Source organism: Canis lupus, chromosome 11 (assembly GCF_048164855.1).
Source record: "Canis lupus baileyi chromosome 11, mCanLup2.hap1, whole genome shotgun sequence".
Taxonomy (NCBI): Eukaryota; Metazoa; Chordata; class Mammalia; order Carnivora; family Canidae; genus Canis; species Canis lupus.
This window is the reverse complement of record NC_132848.1, coordinates 52,258,789-52,276,739: the sequence shown is the minus strand read 5'-3', so window position 1 is coordinate 52,276,739 and position 17,951 is coordinate 52,258,789. Positions and strand designations below refer to the sequence as shown.

The window sequence follows — 17,951 nt, the reverse complement described above, 5'->3', positions numbered from 1 at the left end:
TATATGTAATATACAGTTATTTTTCTCTCATATTTAGCTTGTCAAAAATGCTAGTTTTCACCCACTACACTATAATTTCATAACTCACTCCTGGGTCACAACTTGCAGTGTGAAAAGCTACATTGTAGATATTACTGCAGTACCATATATATATATATATTGCTGAAAGGTAAATTTTTATAATCAAAGGTAGGGATGGGGCACCTGACTGCCTCAGTTGGTAAAGCACACAACTCTTGATCTTGGGCTCCTGAATTTGAATCACATGAGCCACACTTTAAATAAATAAATAAATAAATAAATAAATAAGTAAGTAAGTAAGGAAGGAAGGAAGGAAAATTGCCATGGGCAGAGCAAATGGTCCTAGGTTCAGAAGGCTACAAATGAGCAACCATTTCCTTACATTTGTAAATTAGAAGAGCTGTAAATTAACTCTCAAATTACACAAGAACAGAGAAAAGAAACAGTTTTCTAAGTTTCTTAACTAATTACTGATCTCTCCATCAGCATTTACAATTCCTCCACCATCAAAATGTTCATCCAGCATATTATATGAGGGGAAAATTATACTGCTTCCAGAGTAATCACATAAGCAAGATTTCTGAACCGACAATTATTGACATTTAGGCTTGACAAGTCCTTGTTTGGGGCTCTTCTTGAGCTCTTTAACAGTATGTAAGCATACTTTCTGTTTACAGACCCAAATGTCTGCAGACACTAACACATGTCCTCTTGCCCCAGGCTGAGAACCATCAGTTTAAAGAAACTTGAATAAAACTTTTTAGGGATGTCTGGGTGGCTTAGTCGGTAAAGCGTCTGCCTTCAGCTCAGGTCACATCCCAGGGCCCTGAGATGGAGCCCCACATCGTGGGGTAGTCTACTCCCTCTCCTCCTGCTTATACTCTCGTGCTCTCACTCTCTCTCTTGCAAATAAATCTTAAAAAAAAAAAATTCACCTTTAAGATGAAAATTAAAAGAAAAATAAAGTGCTACAGAATATCAAGATAATAGGTAGGCAGCTGGCAGCAGATATATGCATTGTGGCAAATGTCAAATGGGGGGGGGGGGAATCTGCTACTAAGATGGTATTGTACTGTGTACCAGTCCCTAAGGCTATAAACAAACTTCCAGAATACTTCAGGCATTTATCGCTCCAGAAAAGACTTCTATGGCTTGTACTCTAGATTTAAAAGACAAGACAGACCTTGAGCAGACAGATGCAGTCAAGTCCCATAATCCAGTAAGACAAATCTGGGCCTTCGTACCTAAGCCTCTTGCTCTAACAGGCATCTCCAAGTTCGCTCCAAGATCACCAGTATGGAAGTGACTTGGAGGTGGATAGTACAGTATTCCTGGGCAGTGAGGCTCAGCTGTGAAATTTCTATAAGCTTCTCAGGCACCAACAGTTTGACTCTTGTACCTTAGGCCACTCTCAGGTAAATAATCCGCATAGAAGATATTTCCAATCAAGAATATTCCAGGGGTTCCCAGGTGGCTCAAGTGGTTAACTGTTTAACTCTTGGTTTCAGCTCAGGTCATGATCTCAGGTAGTATATGAAGCCCTGTGTGGGGCTCCATGCTCAGTGGGGAGTCTGCCTGAGATTGTCTCTCTCCCTCTGCCCCTCCCCCACCCATACATGCTCTAATAAATAATAATCTTAAAAAAAAAAAGAATCTTCTCATGCTTTTTCCCTACTCCATCTATTTTATCACTGTTTCCTCTCAAATTGACCAGGGAATAGGTCCTAAGTCGCCAACACCATCTTTTGGCCCTATCATCTGCCAAAATGACCAACACAAAAGGAAAGAGGGGCACCCACTCTGTTCTCCAGGCCTTTTAGAGAATACAGTTGGTCCTTTGGCCACATACAAGCATATCTACCTGAAAGATGATGACAATACTATATAGAAATCGAGGGATTAGCACTATTTAAATAGTAACACCCTACAGATGTTATCCAGCATGCTGTTAGCATTGCTGTAAACAAGTTATGGGCAAGAATCTTGCCAAGAGAATTAGTGTATGTACTAAGCCTTAATATTAAGTAGTTAGCTACCTGAACCTTGAAGGAAAATGATCAGAGAAAAAGGAAGCCAAGAGAAAGGTGCCTGGGTCCAAGTGAAGCACCAGCATGGTCCATGCAGAGAAGCACACTTTGTAGTAACTAACGGAAAAGAGCCTGAGCAGCTGAAACCCTAAGGATTTATGGCATGACAGACATTTAAAAAAAAAAAAAAAAAGACCTCTGAAATGTAAAAATGTTTCTTAATTGAGAAATATGGTTTCCCCTCATCCAAAGAGTGAGTGAGTGAGTGAGTTATTTATTTTAAAGATTTTATTTATTTATTCATGAGACACAGAGAGAGAGGCAGAGACACAGGCAGAGGGAGAAGCAGGCTCCGCACAGGGAGCCCAATGCGGGACTCAATCCCAGGACCCCGGGATCATGCCCTGGGCTGAAGGCAGGCACTCAAACACTGAGCCACCCAGGCGTCCTCCAAAGAGATATTTAAAGCAAACTTTGTGTCCTTAAAAAATACTCAACACTATTTAAGAGCATAAAGTTCTAGTAGGAGTATATAAAGTAAAATAGCAGGGGAATGAAACAGCTTCTAAAACATACAGTACAAGGCAATCTACACCCCCTCAATCTTTGGTCCAGGTATCATTAAAAGCCCAATAAATTGTTAGTTTCACAAATCTATTCAGTATGCCATTTCAGAAATAATTACAGTGTCAGTTTATGTACTGGCTAACAAAGTTTTTAAAAAAGATTGCTCTGCTAACTGTTTCTATGACAATGCCACTCTTAAATCACAATTTTAGAAACTCCAAAGTTACTGCTGGCATAACACAGTATACATGTCAATCCTACTCAATAAAATTACTCAGTGTACCCAATTTGAGACATCAATCTGCAAATTGACTGGAATAAAAGAATTTTTTAGGGTCAGTTCATCTCTAAAATTTGAACAGAAAAATCATGAAATTAATCATGAAATTTTGTTGTTTTAAAATCCACACTCTGGGGACACCTGGGTGGCTCAGTGGTTGAGCATCTGCCTTCAGCTCAAGGGCATGACCCCAGGGCCCTGAGATCGAGTCCCACATCAGGCTTCCCAAAGGGAGCCTGCTTCTCCCTTATGTCTCGGGCCTCTCTCTCTCTCTCTCTCTCTCTCTCTCTCTCTCCCTCTCTCTCATGAATAAACAAATAAGATCTTTAAAAAATAATAAAATCCACATTCTGTCTTTTCTTTAAAACTAGCATTTCTGGGGGCACCTGGGTAGCTCAGTCAGTTAAGCATCCAACTCTTGATTTCAGCTCAGGTCAGATCTCATGGGTTGTGGGATCAAGCCCCATGGGGCTCTGTGCTCAGCATGGACTCTGCTTGAAAGATTCTTTCCCTCTGCCCCTCCCCACACTGGCACTCTCCCTCTCTTCCTCTCTCAAATAGAGTAAAAAAAAACCAAATTTTTTTTTTAAACTAGCATTTCTGGTCTCTCACTGTAAGAACAGTTGGCTAGAGTTTCATGGCAGCATATTTATACAGCTAAGAACAAATGTGGTCCCTAAAGAACTACATCATAAATTTCTGAGTCTCTTCTTTATCTGTTCTCGCACGGTTAAATGCAGTCAGAACTACTCATTTGATGTGTATTCTGCTAGGCCTGAGCAGATTAAAAAAGAAAAAGAGTATGGCAAGATATAAAGAGAGAATGCTTTTAAGGAATATTCAATCTAGTGGAGAAGGAAATGTTCCATCTTACAAATAGTGCTGAGTAACAAGGGAGACACAAAATGCAATAAAATGTGATATGGATAAGAGCAAGGATTCCTAGGGGAGCTAGAAAACTTCACTTTGGGGTATTTTATTTGCCTGTATCTTGAACACTTGGGATTTAGAGATAGGACTTGGGAAGACTTGGGATAGGACTAGGGATGGGAGACCACAGGAGAAACTTGAAGGGAGAAAAGTACAGGATACACCAGAAAGCTGATGCAGAGAAGGAAGAAGAAAAAACTATATCCAAAGGTAAATGGAAAAGTTGGCTTTGGAAAGGAAAAAGTACTATTTCTTCCTCTGAGAAAGAGCCAGGGAGTAAAAGACTCAAAATACAGATACATTTTGAGATTAGAAGAATTAAGGAGATGATCTACTTAGAGGCAGGAGGTAGCTGAAGGCTTTCAAGAAAAGTGAATAGATAAGTAGATAGATAGATAAAAATCTGGATTGGTCACTGTAATCTATCATGTAATAAAAATAAGAGGAGATACATTCCAGGCCTGAGGCAGAGAAGGATGCAAGGTGCTGCAGGACCCTGGCTGCGCAGACTGTAGGTGGGATGGACACAACCTTGGAGCAGTACTTGGAAGACACAATGAAGAACTGACCCATTGATCCACTGATCAGAGTCCTGTGTACAGATTCACAAGGGCTTAATCAGGGCTGCTGTGGGGCCCTGTCAGATGAACATGCTGGCATGTTATCTGTTCTAGCCCGACAAGCAGCAAAGCTAACCATAGACCCCATTCCTATGGTGTGTCTAGAATCAGATAATGGAACATTATAAACCAGAACCACAATGGTCATCACAATGACAGTGCACAAAATGGTCTAACTTTTTTTTTATTCATGAGAGATGCAGAGAGAGAGAGGCAGAGACATAGATAGGGGGAGAAGTGAGCTCCTCACAGGGAGTCCGATGCAGGACTCAATCCCAGGACCCTGGAACCATGACCTGAGCCAAAGGTAAATGCTCAACCACTGAGCCACCCCGGCACCCCTGGTCTTCTAACATTTATCATCAGTTCTCCAGTAGCCTGTCACAGCTCAGTCCTACCTATGTTAATTATCTTGCAGAACTATTACAGGTCCGGTAATTAGGCCATTTTTTAGTGTGCAATGGGCACTTTTCTACTAATTTTAGAATAAGCTGCTTTTTGATACTCAATGGACTAAACAAAATATTAGTAAGAAAACAGGTGCCTGGATGGCTCAATCTGTTAAGCATCTGCTTTTGGCTCAGGTCATGATCCTGCGGTCCTGGGATCAAGCCATTGGGCTCCCTGCTTATTAGCAGGGAGCTTGCTTCTCCTCCTCTACATCCCCTGCTCATGCTTTCTCTCACACACTCTCTCTCTCAAATAAATAGAATCTTTCAAAAAAAATATTAGTGAGAAAGGATCATGTTTTGAAGCAGCAGGTCCAGGTCACATTGTACACAGAATATTGTTACATTTAATAAGTCTGATCAAGAGGAGAAAACAAACAAACCCAGGTAGCAATGAAAGCCAGCAACTTTTAACTGAGAAAGACAGGTAAGGAGAAAGGCCAGTATGACAAAGGGCTAATGGAGCACAAGAAATTCTATGGTTCCCATGAAAGCACTGGAAAAGCAGTTGCCTTTATGGCGCAGGCCGGAGAGGAAGGCAAATGAACTTCAAATGGCTGAGCAGATCAGTCCAGAGATCAGAATAAAGGGTTGCCACTAAACTTGATTTAGAAGCAGAGGAAATAGTGGGAAGCAGTGGAGTGCAAGCCCTCCTGTTCTTCCTCAGAGGTTAGAGCAATGCTTCACTGTTATTAAAGAAACTACATTCACTGTATGACCTCCAGACCACTGTTTCCACAAAATATGAACTATTACTAAAGACATCCTTGCACAAAAGGATTATATAACCTAGAAAGAAGTCTAGGGACTCTAGGAGTACCCCACTGCCTCAAAAACCATGGTATACTATCACATAAGCACCATCACTATCTAAATTTATGGAGCCATACTTTTTTATTTAGAGACATGTTTCTTTTAAGACTGTACATTAGGGGTACCTAGGTGGCTCAGTAGGTTAAGTGCCTGACTCTTGATTTTGGCTTCAGGTCATAATTTCAGGGTCATGAGATGGAATCCTGTGTCGGGCTCCATAGCTCCGCACAGAGTGTACTTGATAATCTTTCTCTCCCCCTGCCCCTCCTCCTGTTCACATTCTCTCAAATAAAATCTTTTAAAAGAAGAATGCTACATTACTTGTACATTCTATACAAAGAGCAGTGATTCAATTTTAAACCAGAAAGGGATGCCTGGGTGGCTCAGCAGTTAGAGCATCTGCCTTCGGCCCAGGGTGTGATCCTGGAGACCCGGGATTGAGTCCCACATCGGGCTCGCTGAATGGAGCCTGCTTCTCCCTCTGCCTCCGTCTCTGCCTCTCATGAATAAATAGGTAAAATCTTTAAAAACAATAATAAATTAAAAAAATAAACTAGAAAGTAGTAAGAATACCAAATTCAGCATACATAAATTATTTCATCAGCGACTTCATAAGAATGAACTATTTCATATACTACCATATATTCAATGTTCTTTAGAGAATTCTAACTTTAAAATTATCAAGGCTTCATATGAATCTATGGAAAGACAAAAAACAAAAACCTTGAAGTTAAAAGCAACAGTCCAGAAAACAGTAATATGAAACAAGTTCCTTTAAAAAAATTCAAGTATTTACTTTATGTACAAAGAGCTAGCATTAGGGTAGATATCTTGGACATCTGCAGTAAAACAGGACTCTTAGATGACCCATTCAACTAAGTTCACTTAATCCAATTTAATGAAGCCCATATCCTTCGCATGCTGACAGAAACACTAGCGACACATATTGAAGCTGTATTTCTTTTGTTTTGAGGCCCTATTTCTGGATCAGATCATGCCAGTTTATGCCCATGAGGCAAGGACAAAAATCCTGGCTGAATTTTCTTTTTTACTTTCTTTCTTTTTGAAAGTAAACTCTACCTTCAACATGGGGCTTGAACTCATGACCCTGAGATCAAGAGTTGCACACTCTACTGACTAAGCCAGCCAGGGGCCCCTAGCCAATTTTCTTTTAGATGACTCCAGGAAAGTCACCCATCTTCCTCTCTTGGATGCAACAAAGCAAAAGGTAGAGTTCTTATTATGATTTCTAATTTGATTGTTAGATGAAGTACAAAAAAGAAATACCTAGATTATTAGTTCCTCAAAGGTAACAACTTCTCATTCTCATGAAGATTAAAGTATTTAAGCCATTAGCTAAGAATAAAAACTATCTGAAGTCTCAGTGCAAATAGGTTTTAGTGAATGGTAACATGAGAATGACAACAGATAAGGTGATTCTATGGATATAACTTAAATAAAAACCAAAATAATACGTTCCATTTAAGGTGTTAAAGTCCAATTTGGATCAAATTAAATACCACTAAAAAAAAAATTAAATACCACTGATAGAAATAATAAATACAGTACAGCAACAGGCTCTGTAAAAACAAACAAAAAAAAAACCAGGCTCTGTTGCCAGGCCAGACTGGCTTTTTTTTTTTTTTTTTTTTTTTTTTATTTATGATAGTCATACAGAGAGAGAGAGAGAGAGGCAGAGACAGAGGCAGAGGGAGAAGCAGGCTCCATGCACCGGGAGCCCGACGTGGGATTCGATCCCGGGTCTCCAGGATCGTGCCCTGGGCCAAAGGCAGGCGCCAAACCGCTGCGCCACCCAGGGATCCCCCAGACTGGCTTTAAATCCAGTCTCCACCACATTACAGCTGATGAATGGGAGATGCTTAGCAAAGTGCCAGGCACAAAGTAGATACCAGTCTTATCACCCTCCTCCTCCTAATAGCTTGACAATAATCTAAAAATAATCCCATTTTTTAAGTAATCCCATTTTCATCATTATTCCTGAACCTATCAACTGGGCTATTGTCCTTTATAAGACGTAAACACCAAACTCAAAGATCTAGTCACATCTATACCTACCTCTGCTCTAATGAAAAAGGAAGAAAAAGAGAAATCTTTGCTTTCTGTAACAGAATTCACCCAACAGCAACATTATTTATTTATTTTTTCAGCAACATAATTTAAAATTAACTCTTGGGGTGCCTGGCTGGCTCAGGCAGTAGAGTATGTGACTCTTGATCTCAAGGTCATGAGTTCAAGCCCCATGTTGGGTGTAGTGTGTACTTAAAAATTTAAATTAACTCTTCACTTACAGGAAATCTAAACAATTAGGACAGTAAGAAACAGAAAACCTGATTTGACTGTTACCCTGAAGAAAGATCAATCCTAAATGCTCAGAGAGGGAGAGAAGAGATTCCCCTGAGGCAACTGGAAGGTGTAAACTACAAAGCAGGACTATCACAGCAGGCACACTGAGAAAGGGAGATAAAACAAGGAGACTATCCAAACAAGAACCTGTATAAGGATATAACTTTCCCTACTCTGGAATTTCAGCACTTGGTCTTTAAAACCAAAGGCCTCGGACGCCTGGGTGCTCAGTGGTTGAGCGTCTGCCTCCAGCTCGGGTCCTGATCCATCTATTTCCCACACTGGGCTCACTGGAAGGAGCCTGCTTTTCCCCCTCTGCCTATGTCTCTCTGTTTCTCATGAATGAATAAATGGGATCTTCAGAAAAATAAAACCAACGGCCTTCCTACTTTTTTTTTTTAGCCTTCCTATTTACTGACCAAAAAAAATCTGACCAATAGGAGAAAGAAAATCTATCTTCTCATCTTATACAGCTGCAGGAAACCAGATCATATTCTGATTCATAACGCTATCCTCCCAAGTGTTATTTCTAATTAACAAGTCTTGTTAGACTATCAGATTTTTGGAAATTATTGCTATGTCCTGTGAAAAAAACCATTTACCCTCTAAAAATAAATAAATAAACAAATAAATAAATAAAGATCGAATTTTGCTATCTTATCTTTGAAGTAACTTGTTATTCTGGTAAGTAATACAAAAGTGATACCCCAGGTTTCAGAACAGTCTAAATACATGTGTTCTAGTTGTTAAGCCAGAAGGGGACCACTGACACTTGCTCTCTTCCCACAAGACCAAGGTTAAAATAAAAATATAACCATGACCTAGACCTTGAGAGTTAAATTACCTAATTTTTTCTTACTTAAAAAAGAAAAAGAAAAAAACGACTGGTTGCTCCTAGGGCAGTGGTGGCAATTCACAAAGAGTACAGAAAGAAATGTGTCCCTGGGAAGGGTGCATGGGTGGCTCAATTGGTTGGGTGTCTGACCTGTGACTTTGACTCAAGTCATGGGGTCCTGGGATCCAGCCTTGTGTTGGGCTTCCTGCTCAGCAGGGAATCAGCTTCTTCCTCTCCCCCCACCCACTCCTCCCCTGCTCATGCTAGGATTGGTGCTCTCTCAGATAAATAAATCTTTAAAAAAAAAGGGGGGGGGGGATGTGTCCCTGGAGCTGTACAACAGAGGCCCCAGGGAAGAGATCCCAGGAAATTGGGGAACAAGAATAGGAGGATTATCACTGTGTGTCCCTCTGTTGTTTGAATTTTTTTTAAAAGATTTTATTTACTTATTCATGAGACAGAGAGAGAGAGAGAGAGAGAGAGAGAGAGAGGCAGGCAGAGACAGAGGTAGAGGGAGAAGCAGGCTCCATGCAGGGAGCCCAACGAGGGACTCGATCCCAGGACCCCGGGATCACACCCTGGGCCAAAGGCAGATGCTCAACCACTGAGCCACCCAGATGTCCCTGTTGTTTGAATTTTGACACATATAAATGTTATTACCTATTCACAAATACTTAAAATTAAAAATTGTAAACTGTTTTATTTGCAAATATCTAATCCTTTCTATTTTAAATTACTAAATCCCACTTTTCTCCAGCAAACCTGATTTCAGAAAGTCACCTTAACATCTCAACTTCTGCATTTTCAATAAAATGCCAGTATGCCCACAAATCACTAACCTCTTGGGTTATTTTATTCTAAGGCTCTTAAGAATCCACAGAATTAACACTCAGCTTAGTAATTATGTGCACGGTGTCTTACAATACTGACCAACTACTTTATGTTTGCCTGGCAACATTCCAATACTGAAGAGATTATGCTTTTCTGTATCATCAGTATTCAGTAGGTATTCAATATATTATTGAATGATTTGACATCATAGCCATAAAATACTGAATCTTTTACCAATTCAGGCAAGGTAACTTATTTTGCCAAATGGAAAACATTGGGTACAAAATAAGGCCGTGAGAAATAGCCTAATTATTGAGGAAGGTAAAATAAAGTACATCTAGGGAATAAAATAGTATGCACTTATTAGAAATTTAAAACGTTGAATGTGAAGATAAAACAGCAATGCAAAAAAAAAAAAAAAACAGCAATGCTAAAAAAATGTTTATGATAATAAGTGTAAGTAATGAAAAAACTGGGGCACAGAACTATACTAGGATTTACAACGTTTTTTTTTTTTTAAAGATGTATTCATTTTAGAGAGAGTTCACCCAAGTGGAGGTAGGAGTAGAGGGAGAGAATCCTAAAGCAGATTCCCTACTGAGTGGGGAGCCAGCGCCAAACCCCAAAGAGGGCTTATTCCCACAACCCATGAGATCATGACCTGAGCCAAAATCAAGAGTCTACAATTATGATTTTTTTTAAAGATTTTATTTATTTATTCATGATAGACACAGAGAGAGAGAGAGGCAGAGACACAGGCAGAGGGAGAAGCAGGCCCCATGCAGGGAGCCCGATGCGGAACTCGATCCCAGGTCTCCAGGATTACACCCTGGGCTGAAGGCAGCGCTAAACCGCTGGGCCACTGGGGCTGCCCTGATTTTTTTTTTTTTTTTTTTTATAACTAGGAGTTTTAAAACAGGACTAATATAAGTGCACCATGTAAAATGACTCCATTTATATAAAATTCATGGGGCACCTGGGTGGCTCTGCTGGTTAAGCATCCAACTCCTAGTGTTGGCTAAGGAAATGAGATGGAGCCCAGTGTCCAGCTGCTGAGTGCAGTCAGCTTGAGATACTTTTTCCCTTCCCCCCCCGCCCTTCCCTACACCCACAGGCTGGCTGTGTCTCTCTCTCTCTCGCTTTCTAAAAATAAATAAAATCTTAAAAATAAAGTTCAAAAACAGGCAAAACTAATTACTCTATCGTGTTAGAAGGACAGTGGTTACTTTTGAAGTAAAAAGGGGTAATAACCAGCAGGAAAATCAGGGTAGTTACTAGGAATACTAGTCATGTTGTTTCTTGATTTGACTGTTTTTAACACCAATATGCTCACTTTGTGAAAAATCCACCAACCTGCACACTTAGGATTTGTGCTCTTATGGATATTATACTTCACTGAAAAGCCTTAAAACTCATATCTAAAGCAGAAAAATTAAAATAAAATATACCCAAATGCTAATCATATTCGGGTAGCAGGATTATAAAACTTTTCCTTTCATTTCCTCAATTTTAGAGATTTTTCTGAACTATATGTTTAGGCTGCCCTTAAAGCCTTTCTAAAATAATTAAGAGTGTTTCCTATGTACCAGACCTTCTTTAAAGTAGTTTATATATATTAAATCATCTAGCCTTCATAACAACTTTACAAAGTAGGTTATTATTGTCATTTTAAAAAGAAACTACAACATTGAGGTTACGTAACTCGCCCAAGATAATACAGCTATTAAGTGGTAGAGCCATAATTTGAACCAAGGTATTCAGGCTCCCAAGATCATAGTCTGGGTCATCCATCCATTTTCATAATAAAATCTTACATTTTTAAGGTGGAAAAAAACAATATTAATAAACTAAGTTACTCTGCTAAACTAAGTCATTACTATTTTATTACTATTACTATGTAGGTAACTCTTTGTACAGTCAGATGCCAAAATATAGGAGAAAACTTGCATATTTGATCAAGTGGCATAATCCTAGAGTAATCAGAAGTTACTCAAAGCTTATAGAAATTATACATTAGAAATATACCTCTCTTCTATTCTGTTCTTATCCATGAGAGGCTGCTTAATCCACTGGTTAACCAGTCTTTGTCCCTGAGGGGTTTTGCATTTATTCAGCAATGCAGCCAGAGACTGAGAGCCAGTAGTATCTTCAACAGAACCCTACCAAACAAAAAACAAAATAGGAAGAATGGCATGCTCATTAGTGAAAACCTTACTGTGCCATGAAAAATAATTAAATAATTTTAGAAACAAGAATACTTAATATTCTTCAAATAAAATGAGAAATTTGCACAAAAGTTTCTTTTCCTCAGTTGGGGGGGGGTGGGTTTTACTGTCAGGCTGAGTGTCAGTCTACACTGCAGCACACTGCAGTATTTTGAATCCACACAGTGAAAGTTGTGGCTTCCTAAATGTTATCTCATGTTTAGCCTGGCATCTCCTATTTCCATTCTTTTATGATCCTCAAAGTGTGATGACCCCACTCTGAATACTGTCCCATTATATCATCCTAACTCCTCTCTGGGGAACTAGGACTAATGGCCAAACCAAGCTCATTGAAAGTCTTGGGTAAAGCTAACTAGTGATCATTGGAAATGGCATGTGAGAGGTCCCCAGTTCCATGAAAGCCTAGCCTATGGCTCACGGGGATTTAGAATGTGTCTACGTGTATATTAATGCACGATATTTATATGTGCTGCTATGGTCATATGTTGAAGGCCAACAGAACTGTTAGTATCCGTTAGAGGAAATGATATAGTCTTTCTGGTGGCTATTAAAGCAAACTGTGTATAAAGAAATAAAATTATTTTCCTCAAAAAACCCCTCCTCTTCCTAAAATCAAACTTTCAACCTGTTAATCTGCAGTGTATTTTTCCCCAAACCAAAATCACTTTATAATTACTAAAGTTTTAGGCATAAAACTTCTTAAAACATAATTTCTTAAAAACTGCTGTTAATAATAAATTATTCATTAAGCCATGACAAATACTATTTATATAGCCTGCAACAGAAAAATACAGTAATTTAAAACTGCTTATCTATTCTAAGTATAATAACATTTCAAAATATTTACGCTTCTTAATTGTATTCTTCAGTATATAACAAAGGAAACATTTTGTCACCATTCAATATTTTTAACCCTTTTTTTTTTTTTTTTTTTACCTGGAAAAGGTTAAGGGCTCGGACTGCTGCAATATCCAACTTCATATACTGGCTGAAGTCAAAAGTAGTGAGTTCATACTGTCCAAAGTTTGAATCATCTGATAAAAGTTCTAAAAACTTGATTACTGCAGACAGTGCTGAAGCTGCAACCTAAGATTAGGAATTTAAAAGAAAAGATTCTATCACTAGAATCCTAGAGATTTTAACAAAACAAATAGCAAAATGGCAATAAATTTTTTTTAAAAGATTTTATTTATTTATTCATGAGAGATACAGAAAGAGAGGCAGAGACATAGGCTGAGGGAGAAGCAGGATCCCTGTCTTTGAGATGCTGGTACCTTGTTTCATGGTACCTGTCTTTGATCCCTGTCTTGTTTCATGGATGCTGATTATTTGGGTATTTGCAATTTATGAAAACTCAGTTATACCTTATGATGTATTATGTACTTTCCTAAAGACGTTTTTTAATGCTCTCTTCCAGTCATTACTCCACCAGGTGTAACCCTTGTTCTTAGCTCTGACAGCGTAGATTAATTTGGCCTCTTTTTGTATGTAGTTTATATTAATGCAATCATATAGTTTATAGTCTTTTGTGCCTGGTTTCTTTTGTTCAGTATTAGGTTTGTGAGATTCATTCATATTGTTGTGTGGCACTGGATTGTTGGTGCTAATATTTTTTGTGTGTGCAGTGTGCAGTATTCTATAGGGCCGAACACACCAAACTTGGTAGGCATTTGAGTCATTTCCACTTTTGACTATTATAAATAGTGCTTCTATTACAGTAAGTTTATTTATTCATGACAGACACAGAGAGAGACAGGCAGAGACACAGGCAGAGGGAGAAGCAGGTTCCTCACAGGGAGCCCAAAGTCGGACTCAATCCCAGATCCTGGATCATGCCATGAGCCACAGGCAGACGCTCGACCCCTGAGCCATGCAGGCATCCCAAAAAGCAGCTTAAAAAAGAAAGTGCCTCTCAAAAAAGTGAGGTAATTTATTAAAGACTCCACAACCTATACATTATAATGTGATGATGGGTTTTCTTTTCCCCTACAATCACTATGCTATCTCATCCACTTAATCTCTTTCCTGTGAAAGTCAAAACTCCTTCTTACCTCAAGAATATATGTTGATATATTCTTTATATAATTATAGTGTTTATTATATATTACATATATAATGTTTATTATATATATTATATATAATTTATAAATTATTATATAAATATAATGTAATTATATTTAAGGTTATATATTTTAAACATTTTATTTATTTATTCATGAGAGACACAGGGAGAGAGAGAGGCAGAGACACAGGCAGAGGGAGAAGCAGGCTCCATGCAGGGAGCCCGACGTGGGACTCGATCCCAGGTCTCCAGGATCACGCCCTGGGTTGAAGGCAGTGCCACTGAGCAACGCAGGCTGCCCTTTAAGGTTATATTTAAACTTTTCTAGTCATTTCCTTTTTTCACAAGCTTCGTCACAGTAAGAATTAACTTAGTATCAGTGATCCACAGTTTAGATTTTGAGGTGAAACAAGTAGTCTTTTAAAAGTCAAGATTATAATTTAAGAATAAATTTATATTGTAATCCACATACCTGATTCTCCATTTCTGGCAAGACAGCACTATTCACCTGTTCTCCCTTTTTGCCTTTCAATAACCGGTTCAAGTCCTGATAAATATCTTTTGTAAAAAAATCAGCTCTTTTTCGTTCTGTGATCAGAATTCCTCCTCTCTGAATAACCTATTTTGTAAAAAATAAATGACTTCAAGAAAAGGAATGAAAAAAATAAATGACAAAAAACTATACCACTAACAAGTACGGTAACAACAGCATAACAAACCAACCCACATTAAATTTTTATATAATCTGCAAGACATTGGTAACATATACATAATGACAGGTATTTTAAATATCGAAGTAAGTTTTCATGGAAATTTAAAATTATGTTCACATAAAGCTTCCAAAGATTAGTCCCAGTAGTAAAAACTCTTAACAGAATAATACTTGTGGAAAGTTGCTTAGATACTATCTATGCTAACAATGGCCATCACAGATTTACTCTTTCCTGAGCAATTATTATGGTATTTGAGGCCCACAAAAAGAAAACAATCTTCAGGGGATACAACATCCCTTAAATACCTAAATAAAGCACACACACAAATAGTACAATCAGAATTTTATAAAAACTCAGTGAAATAAAAGGCTAAAAGTCCCATCTGAACTATCAAAAAATAACCTAGAAGACTGGCATCTTATGCTTTTGGCTCAAGTCATGATCCCTGGGTCATGGGATGAGCCCTGGGCTGGGCTAGCTGCTCAGTGGGGAGCCTGCTTCTCCCTCTCCCTCTGCCCTTCCCCTTGTTCATGCTGTATATGTCTCAAATAAATAAATTTTTTTTAAAAAGATCTGTATTTATTTGATAAATCCATGCTAAATACAGTAGTATTGTTTTTTTTTAATGGACCTAAATCATCTCCCCCCCATAACTCTGAAAGCATTCTTCTTTATCAGTTGTGATCCCTTTAAGATGATATTCTGTTACTCTTTTAAGAAGGAAGGAAGAAGGCAGGAAAAGGGGAAATGATCTGAGGTCTAACAAGCCTTAACAAGAAATAGCTTGTTCTAAAGTCCTCATAAAGTTTCTGTGAATGACAAACAAGATTACCCTTGAAATATAACAAGACTGTAGTTAGATACAAAAAATTGACTTTTGAATTATGCTTTTTAAATAAAACAGTATCTATCATGTTAGTCTTTCCTAGGCTTAGATTCTCCTTCATCCCTACCTTGATTCCCTTACCTGCCTCAGTTTTCCCATGTCTCCAGCAGTCTCTCCTCCTGGTAAAACACATTCCTTTGGTCCAATCTGAATCAGGAGAGCCTCCAAATTGGAGAACTGATCATTATCAGGGAACTCACAAAGTCCTAGCTTCCTCTGTATGGAGTCAACATACCCAACTCCGACCTGTCTTTGGCCATCAACTGTAGACATTTTAACACCCACGACACCAATGGAGGTTGACATATCATTGTTACCAAAGAGAATGTCTTCAAACTGAGAAAGATTACCTGGAGAAGCCTTAAAAAAATAAAAAAATTTAAGAACTGTTGAATGTACTTTATGTAAAAATAAACGTATCAAAAGAGATTTTCAAAAGAGACTTTGAAATTTGGCAGCTGGATTTATACACAATCATTAAAGTATCCAAATGATAATCCTATTAATGGTATGCTTAAATTTCTATATCCTATGAAATTATCTACTTATTAATTGCACATACCAGTATTTTCACTAACTATATCACACAGAAGAGCAGTAATATTAGCTAAAAATACTGACCTTGGAAAGTCAATTCTCTATCTTATCAGTAAAATGCAGATTGTTCTATATTAGTGATTTCCAGATAAAGGGTCTAGACCTATTTTCAATATTTCAAAAAGATCAGAAATCCCTCTTTAAGACTACACAAGTCAACTAAAGGGTCAAACTTCTTTGCTTCTGGCAGGACCTGTGTCAAGTCAGAAGGTTAACACTATATTTCAAACTGATCAGAAGCTGATAGGATGGGGACACCTGGGTGGCTCAGGGCATGATCCGAGTCCTGGGATTGAGTCCTACATCAGGCTCCCTATGGGGAGCCTGTGTCTCCATCTGCCTATGTCTCTGCCTCTCTGTCTCTCTCATGAATCAATAAATAAAATCTAAAAAAAAAAAAAAAAAAAAAAAAAAAGCTGATAGGAAATTTTTAGCCTGTGGCATTTTCTGGGGCAAATGATGATCCATGGAAAAAAAAAAAAAAAAAAACAAAATTTAAGCAACCAATAGCCATCAATAGCTCTTGAAGCATCATAATCATGATAATCATTTATTTTTTTATAATAGGATTCTAAGTAACTTATAACTATGGATTATTGATTAAAACCTGAATCAAGGGACGCCTGGGTGGCTCAGTGGTTGAGTGGCCTTTGGTTCAGGGTGTGATCCTAGAGTCCCGGGATCGAGTCCCATATTGGGCTTCTTGCATTGAGCCTGCTTCTCCTGTCTCTGCCTCTCTGTGTTTCTCATGAATAAGTAAATGCAATCTTATAAAAAAAAAAAATCTGAATCAAAAATAAAATGGAGGGAGTACTTGGCTGGCTCAGTTAGAAGAGCATGACAGTCTTGAAATAAGGGTCGTGAGTTTGAGTCTCACACTGGAGAGATTACTCAAAATCTTCAAAAAAATTATTTAATATTATTTTTTAAAGTAGGCTCCATGCCCAACATGAGATGTGAATTCATGATCCTGAGATCAGGAGTCACAGGCTCTATCACTGAACCAGCTAGGCACTCTTTAAAAAATTTTTTTTTAAAAATGAAATGGCAAAAGCATTAAAAAAAAAAAAGATTTTATTTATTTATTCATGACAGACACAGAGAGAGAGAGAGAGAGAGAGGCAAAGACACATGCAGGAGGCCCAACATGGGACTCGATCCCAGGTCTCCAGAATCAGGCCCTGGGCTGAAGGCGGCGCCAAACTGCTGGGCCACTGGGGCTGCCCCACAAAAGAATTCTTGCATTCAAATTTTAAAAGCACTGACTCATGGGACGCCTGGGTGGCTCAGCAGTTGAGCATCCGCCTGTGGCTCAGGGCGTAATTCCAGGATCTGGGATCAAGTCCCACATCGGGCTCCCTGCAGGGAGCTTGCTTCTCCCTCTGCCTGTCTCTGCCTCTGTGTCTCTCAGGAATAAATAAATAAATAAATCTTTTTAAAAAAAAGTCAAAATTCCCATTTGAGGTTTCCTATGTTTTTAAAAAATAATTAAAAATAAAATAAAAAATAAAATAAAAAACTGTTTCGGTCATAAATGTAAACATAGTGCTTTTACTTCCATACTTTGGATTTGCAGACTATGAAGCACACCTTTAAAAAAAAACTCTCAAGAAATAAAAAAATAAAAAAATTTAAAAAACTCTCAAGAGAACCAGTAGCTAACAAAATTGGGTTCTTGAAAATGATAAGACTGGTAATCTGTGAATTAGATGGTATCCAAAGTCTTTTCCT

At 38.3% G+C, this 17,951-nt stretch overlaps 1 protein-coding gene across 1 annotated transcript in view; it reads right to left on the bottom strand.

Annotated features, from left to right (window-relative positions):
* Nucleotides 1–17,951, bottom strand: part of MSH2 (mutS homolog 2) — a 76,595-nt gene that overhangs the window by 45,833 nt on the left and 12,811 nt on the right. The window contains exons 3-6 of the mRNA XM_072768271.1: nt 15,705–15,983; nt 14,497–14,643; nt 12,899–13,048; nt 11,763–11,896 (exon numbers count right to left, since the gene is read on the bottom strand). Coding sequence (XP_072624372.1) covers nt 11,763–11,896; nt 12,899–13,048; nt 14,497–14,643; nt 15,705–15,983 — 710 coding nt within the window. The remainder of the gene's footprint in view (nt 1–11,762; nt 11,897–12,898; nt 13,049–14,496; nt 14,644–15,704; nt 15,984–17,951) is intronic.